The 14,662-nt window shown below is 38.4% G+C and overlaps 1 protein-coding gene across 3 annotated transcripts in view; it reads left to right on the top strand.

Annotated features, from left to right (window-relative positions):
• Window positions 1-14,662, top strand: part of CTNND2 (catenin delta 2) — a 496,550-nt gene that overhangs the window by 326,620 nt on the left and 155,268 nt on the right. For all 3 annotated transcript variants that reach the window (XM_061994768.1, XM_061994770.1, XM_061994769.1), the window contains one exon: window positions 11,303-11,435. In XM_061994768.1, the coding sequence (XP_061850752.1) occupies window positions 11,303-11,435 (133 nt within the window). The remainder of the gene's footprint in view (window positions 1-11,302; window positions 11,436-14,662) is intronic.

Here is a 14,662-nt window from a genome sequence, read left to right as displayed (position 1 = left end):
GAGATGTTACCATGCTAGATACTCAGGTAGAAACCATCCTTTCTCCACTTACCTAAGGTACTTAAAACAAGTATGCCCTTGTTTTCTGATTTAGAACTCTGAAAAGTAGGGTGCATATTATGTTTCTTGATGCTTTGAGTAGAATAGGACAAGATTGAAATACCCTGTTAGAAAAAAAACAACAGCAAAAAAGCACTCTTTCTGAATGAGTGTGTGTGACAAATTGTTGGGTTTTTTTTCATTTAGAAACTGAAACTGTTGTTAAGGTCGACAAAATCTGAGATTGATTACAGTTTCCCTGCACAAGGCTGTTTTTAGCTTGAGCAACAACTGTTGCAGCATTAGTGTCAAGTAACAGGAGACTACACTCAGAAATTTGCTTTGGTGGCCTGGAACATCCCCTGAAATTCTGTCCAGATCCTCTGCATTTTCACATTCATGAAACCTTTTGAAGTCAGCTGTTCACTGTATTTGGTTCTAGGAGTTGAAATCTGGAGCTGAGGATTTCATAGTGGCTCTTATAAGTTTTTTCCACTATTTTTTGTGATTTTTTTTTCCCCTGTGAGAGAAGCATGGAAGTGCCATCTCTCTTTACCCATGCCTGACATGAAGATGATGATATCTATATACTGCATTAGGAGACTTCCCTAGAGTTGCTACAGTGCTTTGAAGTCGATGAAAAGCGTGTGATGGGGAGTAGCAATAGTATTTGAGTGTCAGTCCTCATTACTGGTGGATATTTTCCCTTCCATCCAGCAGATTTCCATCTGAGCAATTTTAAAACCTTTTGACTCTTTTGTTATTGATCCCATGAGTTTTCTGTCTCCTGAATGTCAAGTATATCTTGTGTTATTACATTGTTTTGGTGGTTGTACACTGAGATACATCAAGCTGGCGTGCAGGAGGTCATTTTTGTCATGCTTAGTGACAACTGAAATAAAGGTAGCAAAGAAAAGCCATTAGTCTGTGTTTGACAAGAAGATCAAATTCAAGTGCATTTACAGGACTGTAGAGCTTGCAACTTTGATGAACAAAATTAGTCCCTCTGTTTCTCTAAAAAAATTAAGTCTACTTGTAAGAAAAGAAAATTGAGAACGATTTTGGGGTGCTTTTTTTAAAGTCACTCTTAGAAATTTATATGCAGTTTTTCTGAGTTTCAGAGCACATTTGGAGGCTTGTCAACTTGTATGATATTTTGAGTTGCCTTTAAGTTTTCGTCGTTTAATATGCATTATTTAAGCATCAAAAGAATGTCTACCCTGAAGAGTTTACTGTGCTCAGGAAGGCAGGGAGTGCTACAGAGTGTTGCATAGATGAGAACAATGCCTGGGCATGTGTGTGTGGAGATAAGGTGAGAGTTGTTGCTATGCAGCAGTACAGTGCACTTGATGGAGTGATTGCTAAGGAATGAGATAGCACAAGATACTTAGGATTAATACTTTCTAATAATTCAGATGGGCACCCATTCCCTGCCCCTACCCCAGCTATAGAAAGGTATTTATGCAACTTGTGCTAAACTGTGTGTGCTGTTGGCATTCCCTGTTGTCTGTTATTTGCATGCATGGGAAAAAAAGCAGTTTCTGGATGTAGTGGTCCCTGCTTTCCCATGGCAGTCTGCAGGTTACCCAGATGGTGATCTGCCCAAGCTTTTTATTTGTGATAGGAGAGAAATATCCAGTTTCATTGATGGGTTTTTTTTGTTATTATTATTTTCCCAAATGTGAAAAGGCTTGGCTTCAGTCATCCCTGCTAGAAAAAAAGTAAGAAGCAGTTCTCCTGTCACCTCCATACAATTCAGGAGTGCTGCTGGATCTAGAAGCTTGATCAAGCAAAGAGAGCGATGGGGAGAGACTATCCCTGTGTCGTCACATTGGTTATTGTAAAACCCATTGTGCTTAATAGCATGACATTAAAAGCTTCAGCTGGAGAGAGGTGAAGTGCCCCAAAACCTTTAGAGAGCTCTTTGGGTGGTGGTGATTTCAAAAAACAGCATGAATGCTCTGAGACTTTCAGGCAGTCCTGTGTATGTCAGCTTCCTCTCCTGCAGATGAGCGTGGTTTGAATTGCTAACACTGGTGCAGTTAGGCTAATGCTAAATTATTCCTGATGCTTTTTTTACTCCTTTATATATATATATATCTGCAGTGGGTTAGGTGTTAGGATGCATGGGGAGAAATAAATGCCTTCCTCTCTAAAGTGCTCCTCCAATTTTCCTAGGTAAATCAGGAGCAACAATTGTGGAGGAACATCTGTTCTTTAGAAAGCACACATTTCTACATGGCCAGATGGAAGCAGGACCTCAAAAGCTTTTTGCTCCTCATGTTAAAATACAGAAAGGTTTAAGAGCTGCTGAATGGGAACACTAGTTCTAGAAAAGGAGACAATTTCGATCTCCGGAGATAGTGAATCTGTCAAACCTCAGAGAAAGGCATTAAAGAAAATGACTGTCTGACAAAGTAAGTCAATGACAGAGTCAAGGCTGAAATCCTTTATGTCTGTCTACTGTTTTAATCCCCTGTCTACATTTCCAACTTATGTGGAAAGCACATCCACATCTGTACCAGCTGTTCTGCTGGTGAACAGCATTTCTCAATCTTCTGAAATCTTCCCTGTGAAGTGTGAACTCCCGTTGAGTGAGAGAAGCAAGTGCAAGCTGGTTTCTCAGGGAAGAGTTGGCAAATTTTCACAGCTGCAATGTATTAAGCCACTGTAAGGTCCATCCCTAGTAAGGGGTCAGGAAAATGTTAGGCATTACAGGGAGAATATAAATTAGGAAGCTTAAAGACATCTTGATACCTTACTTAATTTGCCTCTTACTTGCCTTTGCAGAACCAATCACTATATATGCAAGTGTCTGCAGAGGAAGAGATAAACCAAGATTGTTCTGAAGACTGTTTCAGATGAGCAGCCCCAAAAGACAAATGCAACATTTTAACAAAAAGAAAAAAACACAAAACAACCAGAAACCAGAAAAAAACTAAACAAGCAAATAGTACAAATGGCAAAATTAAAGATATCCTGAAGCACCCAAGTCCTTAATTGTTTTCTGGTCCCAAGCCCACAGTCTAGAGGAGAGATAATATTATACCACTTATGGTAGAGTATGGCTACCTCAGGATACAGGCAGCCTTTTTCTTAATAGTTCCCTATAAATATTTATAGTTCAGTACCAATAGCTTGAAAGATTATTTCATAAAGGTTCATAAATATATTTCAGTTAAAAAGGCATTTGTAAATGAAACCAGGATAACCTTCAGCAGATCACACTTACACTTCTGAACATTATCATGTTATTGGAGGCAGTAACCTAGAGCTCTAAGTAGTACCACGTGGGCCATTAGATAATCTTTACTCAACTGTATCATCCTTAAAATCTTTTCCTCTTAAGATTAAATGTTCAAGAAATCTACAGATGGTTCCGCTGCAGACTGGTTTTGTTGTGTTGAAGTAGGTCTCATCTTGCCTCTTCACAAGTTCACTTCTTAGGGTTTTCTTCTTTTAAAATCTAAATCACAGGTAATAATGTAGAAACAGGAAAGTGATGCTTTATCGGAGAACATATAAAGGATACAAAGGCAGAACTGCAGGAGGGTGTATTTGCCATTGTGCAAGTCATTTGCTGTATTGGAGAGGTGATTTGATTGAAGTGCTGGATTAGCCCCAAGACCTCAGGTTTATGGTTTTGTTAAAGACCTTGGGCACACTGAGCATCTCCATCATTACTTGGCAGAGCTAAGCAGGAATCACGTGTACCTGCCATAACACATCCTCCTCTGCATCTCATTAGAGACACAAATACATCCCACAAACCACATTTATGATGAATCTATGTAAGCACTACTGCATTGAGGTTCCAGTTTAGGTGACATGGAAGTGTAAACCAAGGAAAATATCACAACTTAACGTTCAAGTTTTCATTAGGGTTCCCAAATGCTTGTTCAGATGTGCTAAATTTGATATCCAGAGAAGACATAAGTTACATGCTTAACTAAAGTGTATATTGGAGTGCAGTTAAATGTTATTGACTGCTCTTGTATTATCCACTTAAATACTTAAGTGGTACATTTTGAGAATGCAAAGTGTTGCCCATTTGCATCTGTAAAATTGCTGTTGTGGTAAAGTGGGTCTAGGTACAGCAGACAATACCCCAACACAGCCTGTATCAACAGGTCACAGTACACCTGGGTAAGTAGGCTGTGTTACTCAAATGAAAATCAGTAACTGAGCCAAGCATATGTCTAATGTTTGCCTGCTCAAGTGCTGACAAGCTCTGAAATAAGCTTTTCCCATACCTCAAATGTCATTAGACTCTGTAGTGAAATGCATCCTCCTCGTTCTGATTCCATTTGCACCATTTGTACAACATTTTGCCTGAAAATCAAATTAACAGTTGCACATGTATTAAAATCAAATAAATTAGGCAGCCCAGCAATGAAGAGCTTGTTGCCATCATTCTTTAGTGATGCAAAGCCGTTTGACAAGCATGCAGCTCTTAACAACAGCCCTTCAGAAAGTGTTTAGAACTCCATTAGAGGAAGAAATAAATCGTGAAGATTGGTGAGATGCAAGAATTGCAAGTTTGATGGGATGTTTATGCAGTGGTAGGGATTGGAAGGGACCTCTAGAGATGATCTAGTCTAAATCCCTAAATGTTTGCATCAGTCATATAGAGGGACCCACAGAGGCTGCAGTTTTCAGGTTAGAATCAACAGTAATGTTTATAATAACGAATTTCTTTGTTTCACCAGAATTTACACTTTTTTATTCATAGAAGATACATCTGAGATGCCTTTTCTCTCTACTTACTTCTGGTGTTTCCAAAGTTAGCCTCAGTTCTGTCAGAATATTTTTTCTTCCTAACTTTTCCAATAGTCTGAGTTCAGTTTATCTTTCTTGAGAGGACAAGACAGAAGTATAGGGAGCTCTATGCTGATAAGGGTTCATTGCTGCCCTAAGGGGTTTGTAATAGGCCCAAACCTGCTGGTACTACATCTTATGGATATGTATTGTTTGTATCACCCTGAGGCTGAAGATGGTGATAAGTTGCTTATTGTTGTACACTTTGGCCAAGTTTGACTAGAGGAGACAATATGTTGAAGGGTTTTGGGGGTTTTCCAAAGTGAGTAGAACAAAGATTGACGCCTCTGTGTTTTATTTCCTAAAACTGTGTACTAAAGCTACCCAATGTTTTTGTGTTACGTTCTCAAATACAGGAGTTCTGCCTCTGGTTAAACTGGAGCAGACCATTCAGACTGGGCTGACACTTTGTGTATATGGATGTGCTTCCACATTGTGAAATATGTTTGAAAGAAGGGATATACTTTAAGGAAATACTTCAAATTTAACTCCCAATAAATCAAGTGTTATAAGTGTGTGATCACTTTTGTTTGACCAGCTGTCTTAGAATCACAGAAAGAAAAAGAGGGAATGAGCTGTTAGATGGTTTCTTTATGTTACTGTCTTTGTCTGTGGATTCTGTTTAAGCATTTTTTAATATTTTTCAGCAGTTAAGTTTAACATCTTGCCTTTGTTCTTTTTAAATGTACTAAGATAAAGTCCTTAGAGAGAGTTTCCTCTGGTATCAGTATATTCCCTTCCAAATATTTTTAATAGAAGAAAATTTTTCCCTTTAAACATGGGAGGTAGTTTTTTCTTTGATCTTCTCTTGGCTCTTGATTAATTCTTCTCGTGTTTGATCCTGAGCTATAGGCAGTTTGTTTTTCCCTAGTACTACCACAAAGCCATTCTTACAGCTGTCCTTTCAGAAAGGAAGAGAAAGAGATTTTCAGGCTTCATTTATTGAATTTTTGGGAGGAAAAAAAAACGCAAACAGAAGGGTGTTTCTCTATAGACATAATTTAGCATAAAGTCTTGTAGACTGGCATTAGCAATGCCACAATGTATATGAGTTAGAAATCTAGGAAAGATTATCCTTGGCTCAGATTCTATTGTCTTTGCCTTTGAGCACCAGTTCACATATGAAAGCTTCATCTTCAGCAGTCTAACACTCACATGTACACATGGGTATTGACACAGTGAGGCACATACAGCCCAGTCTGGTTCAAAAGTGCAGTTTGGTAATAAATATATCTAAAAAATGTGCATTCTCTTTCATTGATAAATGCTTAATGGTAGTTCAGTTTTTGTCAAACATATGGTTCTTCATAGCAGGCGTCTTCACAGCGCTGCCTTTGGGGAATGCTGCTGAGATGGGAATAGCTCTGGGTGTCAGTGCTTGCCTCTGCCAACTGCTTGATCAGATGTGAATGTTCTGCTCTAATAATGTAAATCAGAAATAAGAGCCCAAGCTCTTATGCAATTCACCGTGACCAATGGACAGAGAGTAGACAGAACCACCTGCTTCTTCATTGCTGTGCAGAAGCAATTGGTATCCTTAGCTACCAGCTGGAGATCTGTGCTTTTAAAACTTACTCTGTAGCCTTCATAAAATCAGTGCAGATCTAGATGTAACAAGAATTTGGGGTTTTATTTTCTGTGTCATCAGCATTTGCAGCAGCAGAAGAAAATTCTGGCATAGTTGAAGGAAACATTCAGATGCAGTACATGCTCTGTATTCAGCAGCACCTTTAAGTGATCCCACGTAGCCAGTGCACTCAGCTGTGTTACTAACAATCTCTTTTAAGTCTACATCTCCTTTACTTTCTGACATGTGCATGTGATATGGCAGGAGCAGAAATTGGTTTCGATGCAATACTTGCTGTACCCAAGTCGGCCTTGATTTCTCGGTGCTAACTGCTTCTGCTCCTCAATTTCACAGTTGTTGTATCTCATGCCCAGCTCCTTGCTGGTTCTCTTCAATTGTTCACAGTTAAATGTACCCTATTGTGGTAGTGTAGTCATATGTATGGCCAGATTACATGGAACTCAGTGTTCTCCTTTTGGGTCCTCTTCTACTCCAGTAATCCACAGAACATCTACCTGAGTAAAAGCTTCGAACTAAAACCTTCTGCAGGATCTAAATCCTACTTTCCTAGAGCATAACTTCCCTGGAAGAAAGAAGCTGGAGTACCTTGGCTTGTTTTGGTCAATCCCCTCAGATGAGAATGCTTCCTAAAAATAGTGTACTCTTACAATCTGCTGAAATATATGGAGTACACAACAAATGGTGCTTTCCAGCCAAAGCTTTGAAGTTCCTGCACAGCTGTGATTCCAGTATGGAAAAACCCTCACCATGACCAGAAACCTTTAGCTGACCTGAACAGCTTAGCATTGGTATTTGAAGGGAGTCATTGGTAACAGCAGAAGATCTTACATGTACAGGTGCTAGCTTACTCTTTGCTTTTGGATTGACTACACAGACACTTGTTAGCATTCACAAAAATAGCATGCCATGCACCTGCTCCAATTTGCTGCAGCATTCTGGCTTGTTTCACCATCTGTGTGGCTCACCTTGCTCAGATTTTGTTCGTATGGGAATGTTAATAGACAACACAGGATTAGCTACTGTTTGTTTAGGATGTTCACTACAGTTCCAAATTTTGCTTAGCTCTACTTTGTGACTTTACAAGGGATTGGATCTGGGTATGTTGCCAGTATTACTAACATCCATGGGGCACGATTTCAGATGTTTCACAGAAATTGAAGTAGATTCAATTTTCATTATACTTCTCCCTCCCTTTAATCTGACCCTTCATCAAGACTGACCCTACTACTGCTCTTTGCTGGTAGCCAGTAAAAGATATTTTGCTGTCTATATTTTTTGTCATAGAGGTATAGCTTCAAGCCATGGCCTAAAAATTCCCCCACATCTGTGCAAAATGTGCCAGATAGTTGTGCACCTTTGTCTTCAAGAAATTGCAGTCCTCCCCCCTTCTCAAGACCTCTGCCACTTGACTTCCTAATTTTGCATAATTAAGCCAGCTTTTAAAAGAAGAAATGTTTTTTTCAAGTAAAAGCTTGCTGTTCTTTAAAAATAAAAGAGAAAATCCTCTCTTTCTCTAGCTCACTTTTTTACCCACCTGTAAGAAACTCGTTTAGAACAGATGAAATAATGAAACCTCTGGAAAACAGTCCTTCTTGCCCTGAAGACTGCTAAAATGTTCACAATTATTCCAGCAGCCTTAACTGTTGACAGAAGCTTTTGTTTGTTTTATATAGCTACTGTATTTCATTTAGAAAATACTAAAAATGTAATCATCTTGGAGACCATCTGGTTGAAATGACAGAGAGTATTAGGGCTAAATTTTTAAACTTTGTCTTTTTTCCAGCTCTGTTTGTTCACTCTCCTAAAACTGCTTACATGAAAAACTCAGTATTCAGTGCTAAGGGTTTCTTTTCAGAATTAGTTTTCTACTTATGTCCAATGTACATACAACTATTTCCACTTAACTGCAAACTTTTCTTTTGGGAGATTGGAGGGGGAAAGTATCACAGAATCACAGAATGTTAAGGGTTGGAAGCAACCTCAAAAGCTCATCCAGTCCAACCCCCCCTGCCAGAGCAGGGCCACCTAGAGTAGGTCACATAGTAACTTATCCAGGTGAGTTTGGAATGTCTTCAGAAAAGGAGACTCCAGAACCCATCAGAGCAGCCCCTTCCAGTGCTCCCTCACCTGAACAGGGAAGAAATTATTCTTTGTGTTTCTTTGGAACTTCTTATGTTCCAATTTATACCCATTGCCCCCTGTCCTATCCTTGGCCATCATTGAGAAGTGCCTGGCTTAGTAGGCACAGCCTTGTTTATATGTAAATACCATGTCAACACTGCAGGTTCATAAGAACAATTAACTATACCTTTGATGAAAGGACCTTTTTCCTTGCCCCCTCATTGCCATTTCTGACCTGGATTCCAGGACAAGGACAAGAACCTGAGTTGATTGTCTGGGTCCATGGTGTACTAGTGCAACTTTTTGGTTGGTTGTTTTCTGTTCCAAGTCATACACGTACTACAAAGGAGGAAATTTCCTTTGGGAGATAATTTGGTGATAGAAGTTCACCATATCAAAGTATAATTATTTGAGGTAAAACTCATTTCAAATGGTTTCCTCTTGTTGCCTTGTGCACATGCTGGGTTTTTTTTCTGACATTTTGTGTCCTCTCCAAAATACCAACACCTGAACTTGGCATGTAGGATTGAAAATGAGAAGAAATTAAGAGTGGAGATAGGATTATTAATTAGTCCTCAGGAAGGTTGATGGATTTTGGTTTTCCATTTTTAATGTTTATTTTAAAAGAAAATCTGGAAGATATCTTTGGTCATCTGAGAGCCTTTTATGTGGGAGGCAGGTCTAAGAAAGCCAACTAGTGTTTCCATCACCTCTGCCAATTTATGGTTTGTTTATGTGTTTGTAGTACCCATTCTTAAACAAAAACAAGTGCTTAAACAAATAATCACTTCCTTTTCAATTGTTAACAGTTGTAGTAAGTTGGTATGCACAGAAAATGTGGTGTATGCCATCTTCAGGTGCTGAAGGTTGTGCCTTCCCTGATACCTTTTACAGTGTCCTCTGTCCCAACAGTCCATAGCATCTAAAGATGCATTGGAATAGTCCATGTGTGATTTATGATTAGGTGTTGATGGTTTCTTTGTATTAAACACTTGTTGTGAAATTTAATATTCATGAGCTAACGTCTGTTTTGTCAGAAGAAAAAACAGACAAAGTTCTGAGTGTGTTTTTTTACGACTCCTGTTTATATTCTGGATCTTCATGAAGATCACAGCTGTAGTGACAAACTCTCAATATGGCAAACATCCTGTGTGAGAAGAGAACAGACATTACCTCTGTACTGGAGTAATTCATTATTATTGTAAAATGAGTTGTTTTGATGAAATGTCTTGAAGAACTTAAAGTTCTTAAGTACTTAAAGTGTGAGGTGCCTGATTTTACTTGTGATAGGCTACAGAGCTACTGTGAATTCCCCCAGTGACGTGCACTTGGCATCAGTGCAGCAGAATCCTTATCATTTGGGAATGAAACTTAATGATCAGGAATATTTTTTTCAAGTAATGTGGCTGAACCCAGCAGCAACTCTTGTGTAGGGGTGTTTTTGGCAATGAACTCCCAGGTGATTGTGGTAACTGCAACAGAGAACCTACAGACTTTCTCACAAGCCACCTCTTCCCCCTAATTTCCCTCTGTTACCTTTTACATGTAGCATTAGATGGAAGATAGTGAAAATATTCATGTGGCACAAAAATTAGCTCTTAGGGAAAATGAATCTCAGAATTCAGGCTGCCCAGAGGGGTTGTGGAGTCTCCTTCCTTGGAGGTCTTCAAGACCTGCCTGGACATGTTCCTATCTAGGTGAATCTGATCTAGGTGAACCTGCTTCTGCAGGGGGATTGGACTAGATGATCTCTAAAAGTGCCTTCCAACTCCTACCGTTCTATGATTCTGTGCTTCTATGATCTCATGCAGAGTGGCTGTGTATATCTCTGTCTCTTGGGACACAAAATCCAAAGCCATTTTTGTGAATGATTTTACCCTAAAAAACAGAAAGGGAAAAAACTTAGCTGAAATGACAGATTGATTTTAAGTTCAATTCTAGAAGCTGCAGAAAATCTACTGTAAGTTGTTCAACACACTCAGATTTGTTTGTTTCCTTCAATGCTCACAGTGTTTACATACATTAGGATTAAAGAACAGTGCAAAGATCAAGTCTTTTTATTTGCCTGCCTGTTTCAGACTGAGTAGTGTGAATGAAGATTCGGAAGTAATCTCATGTATAAGTGTGTACTGTAAAGTTACAGAATCACAGAGGGGCTGAGGTTGAAAGGGACCTCTGGAGATCCTCTGGTCCAACCCTGTGCTCAAGCAGAGACAGAGCTGTATAGTGCTTACGTTATTTCCATATCTGGAAAATAATAACCAAAATGGGTTATTTCTATATAAGACTGAAATTTATATCAAATTAAGGTTGCAGAAAGTAAAAAGGACGTTTTGAACAAACTAGCATTCCATGGCAATCCATTTGTGGTTCTGATTCTAAGCTCTGTATTTTAATTTGAATAGAGAATGTGTGAGGGTATGAGCATGTGTTTTCTTTCTTTCTTATATTAAGATTTCCTGTAAATGTTTTTATTTAGGAAACTTTAGCAGTGAGAGATCTAATTCCACAAATTTACTGTAATTATACTTTATATAAACTTTTTCCCCCCCCAGACAAGCACAGTTTAAAATGAAAAACAGCTTAATATTTGATTTCATGTTTGCTTTCAAAAATATTGCAAAAAAAGGTTGAAGATTTTACTTAGTCATTATGTCTCTCTTTTGACCCAACTGTTCCCACATTTATCCACCAGTAGTAGAAATTTTTATGATTCTTTCTTGTTTGTTTTTGCAGAGAGTTTGGATGGCGAGATCCAGAGCTTCCAGAAGTTATACAGATGTTACAGCATCAGTTTCCCTCCGTACAATCCAATGCTGCAGCCTACTTGCAACACCTCTGTTTTGGAGACAATAAAATCAAAGCAGAGGTAAGAGTTATAAATGTTTTTTTCAGCACTGATGCTGTCTTCCATTTGTTATCACCAATTATTTGTATGTACTTTAAAAAGAGCTCCAAGAGAAATCACATATATGTGTCTGGACCCATTTTTTTCAAGCTTTTACAAGTCATTTGTTACAATTAATGAAAGTAAAAAGACATTAAATATTATTGTCAATCTTTTTGTTTGTTGTTGTTTGAATATTTTTATTTATTGCATAGTATTTAAACACTGTATCAATAGTTACTCATTAAACAGCCAGTGGTATAGTCTTGATCTCACTGTAGCATATGGGCATTTCCTTAGGATTTTCAAAGAAAGATGTTCAGACACTAAATACAAACAAAAAAAGATGAAAATTAAGCAGGAGTATTCTGAATCAAAGCCTTCTTTAATGTGTAATTGTGTGACTAGAGTTTAATTTCATTGGGTTTGCAGCTTGAGCTGTGATCCTTGGACTGTGATCTTGAAATTCAGTGGAAGTTGTATCTAAAATGTAATTCAAACAGCAATATAGACTTTGTTCTGTACCTGTAGCTGATCGGTACTTCTTGTTTGCATGTTCCCTGTGGTTAATGGGACCAGTTCAGCTTTTGGCACAAGTTGAAACAGAAGGAAGGCAGCTCTGAGGGATCAGACAAACACACAGGAGTCAATTAAAATTGAATGAGTGAAGCTGTTACCAGCCCCAGCTGCCTCCCCTGGCCTTCTCAGAGATACTACTAATCAGGGACATGTGGTGTGCACATAAATCTGTGCCTGTACTGGCTGGCATCTTTTAGCCTGACATGTAAAGGTGAACTGAGATCGAGATCTGCTATTGCTTATTTGTCAGAGCTGTGCAATGAAGCTGCCTTGCTAGCGCTTCATTATACTCACCCTCAGCACATAACACTCCATGGGTCTATCCAACTGCAGCAGCTTTCTCGTCTAGGCTTTTTCATGCTGAGGGAATTCCTGAGTGAATAAGTAAGTATGTGGTCTGCTGGCACTGGAAGACCTGCACTGGTTGTATGTATCACCTGAAACATCTTAGAGAAGGTGTTTAGAAAAACTCCCACAAATGTTAAAAGGAGGAATGGTTGTGCACGGGAAAAGAGAACTCTGTTACATGTATTGCTGACAGTTTTAACTGCATGCTCTCCCCATAGTCTTTTCTCATCCTTATTCACAAATTAGTTGTTTAGGAAAAGAATTGATTAATCTCTAAGAAAGGCAGTTAAATGATTAGAGCAATTCGCTGATTGTACAGTCTGTGCTGCCTCCTGTTAGCTGTAGATTGAGAGCCCTTAGGTAGTAGTCACATTTGAGGGGAGAAGATGGTTTGATTTTTGTTGCTAACCGTTTAGGGATAAAGAAGACTGATTGTTGTTGATCTAACCCATGTCTTTAGGTCATCAGCCTTTGTAAGCTTCTGGCTCATGAGCTGGAAGGGTGAAGGTAAGTATACAAAGCAGTAGAACACTATACAGCTCTCTGAGCTGCTTCTAAGAAAAGGACAACAGATAGAGGATTTCTCCCTTTCATTTGTTGTTATTCAAGGCTTTGATATATTCCTTAGTCTATAAAACATAAACTGCCTTTGGAAACAAGATACATTATTTAAGCAGTTCCCCTGAGAATATGCTTTCAAACTTTTGATTCTGTAAATTTTTCCAAGGCAAAAAAGTGAAATTTATACTTTTCTAATGTGTCGTGGAGCTTTTTAGACCAAAGCATCCCAGTTTTAGCAAGTTATTTTATCTCTATCTATTTACTAACCTATCATATTTAATGATAAGATCTGATGTGTTTAGACACACACAATTCAGCAGAGCACTTAAAACAGTTTCTCTGTTTGTTTATTGGAATTAAGATCTGCTTGAGCTCTCTACCGAATAAGAATTTCTTGAGGAACCTTTTGTCTGAGGAGTTTAAAATCCTGTGGATAAGGAAATATCACAGCAGATATCCTAGATTCTCCCTAGGCTTCTGCCCAGCCAGAGGAATTTAGGTGGTGCTGTTAATCCTGCCAGGGACAGCTTACATACTAACTGTTGAGGGTGCATCTGATCTAAGAGTTGAACACTCAAATAATAGAAACTGATACCAAAATTTACTTTGTGCAAAGTATTTGTGTCACAGTTGTGTGTTGTGTCCAGTTCTCCTCTCTCTGAGAAGGCTCGTGTTTAAGGTCCGATTCCTTCCTCATAGAAAACAAGATGCTAGTCCTGCTGCACATAGTCACGGGGAAATACCCCACCATGGACACGAAGTGCAGGGAAAAGAAGCTCCAATGAACATCCTAAATGACGTGGACTGAAGAAAGAAGACTGTCTTGGTGGTCTTTCAGACCTCAGAGAGAGGATAGACATAGGAATGTAGCAGTTAAGGAAAGAGCTGGTATTTTGTACAGCTCACAGGCACAGAGAACCAAGTAAATTGAATTCACTAAAAGATTTGTTCATTCTTAACATGCAAGATGCACTTGCAAGATATACACACAGAATTAATAATACTATGCAACAACTTAGTTTATTTACTGATTGCATTGAATTTGAAATGTGTTGCAGTTAGATGTTAAACTCTGGAGTTCTCTGATAGGAAAAAAACCAAACCAACATTCATTTATCTTTATCACTAATGAACATGAAATTGTCTCGCTTCAATTAAAGGCTATTTTATCCAGAGTTTGTGGAAGTAACTGTCCAGGAATATTTCTTTTCTTGTTTTAAGCATGATTTATACTATATTACCTACCAAAAAGGTGATTCATGATCTGTCCTTTGAACCTGACCGTTCTTTCAATTTCCCAGTTTTGTTTCTGTGTGTGAGTAAACTTATCCAACACTCATAAGAGCTTAGTGGGATTTGTATAAAATCTTCTCCTTGTGTACTTGGTAGGTCTTTATATTCATTTTGACTAGAATCATGTCAACTAAATTTTAGACAGAAGTAGAAAATATTAGCTATGACTACATGCATTTCTGAGATTCCAAATACCTTTTATAGTTCTACCATTACATTTTTCTCTTCTAAAATATTTTAATTGCTGTGTTTGAAGTGTGAAACACTACCCCTTGCTTCCTCTGCCTTCCCCACAAGAAAAGGAAGTGGAATTACTCCATAGAAAGATAACTATGAAAAAGAAATTCAGTCAAAAACATTTGAATGTTGTTGTATGGCTCAGGAAGGGAGAGATGTTTTTCTCTTCATGACTGTGTTCTTTATGGTAG

This window comes from Colius striatus, chromosome 4 (assembly GCF_028858725.1).
Source record: "Colius striatus isolate bColStr4 chromosome 4, bColStr4.1.hap1, whole genome shotgun sequence".
Lineage (NCBI taxonomy): Eukaryota > Metazoa > Chordata > Aves > Coliiformes > Coliidae > Colius > Colius striatus.
This window is presented reverse-complemented; position numbering and strand designations above follow the sequence as displayed.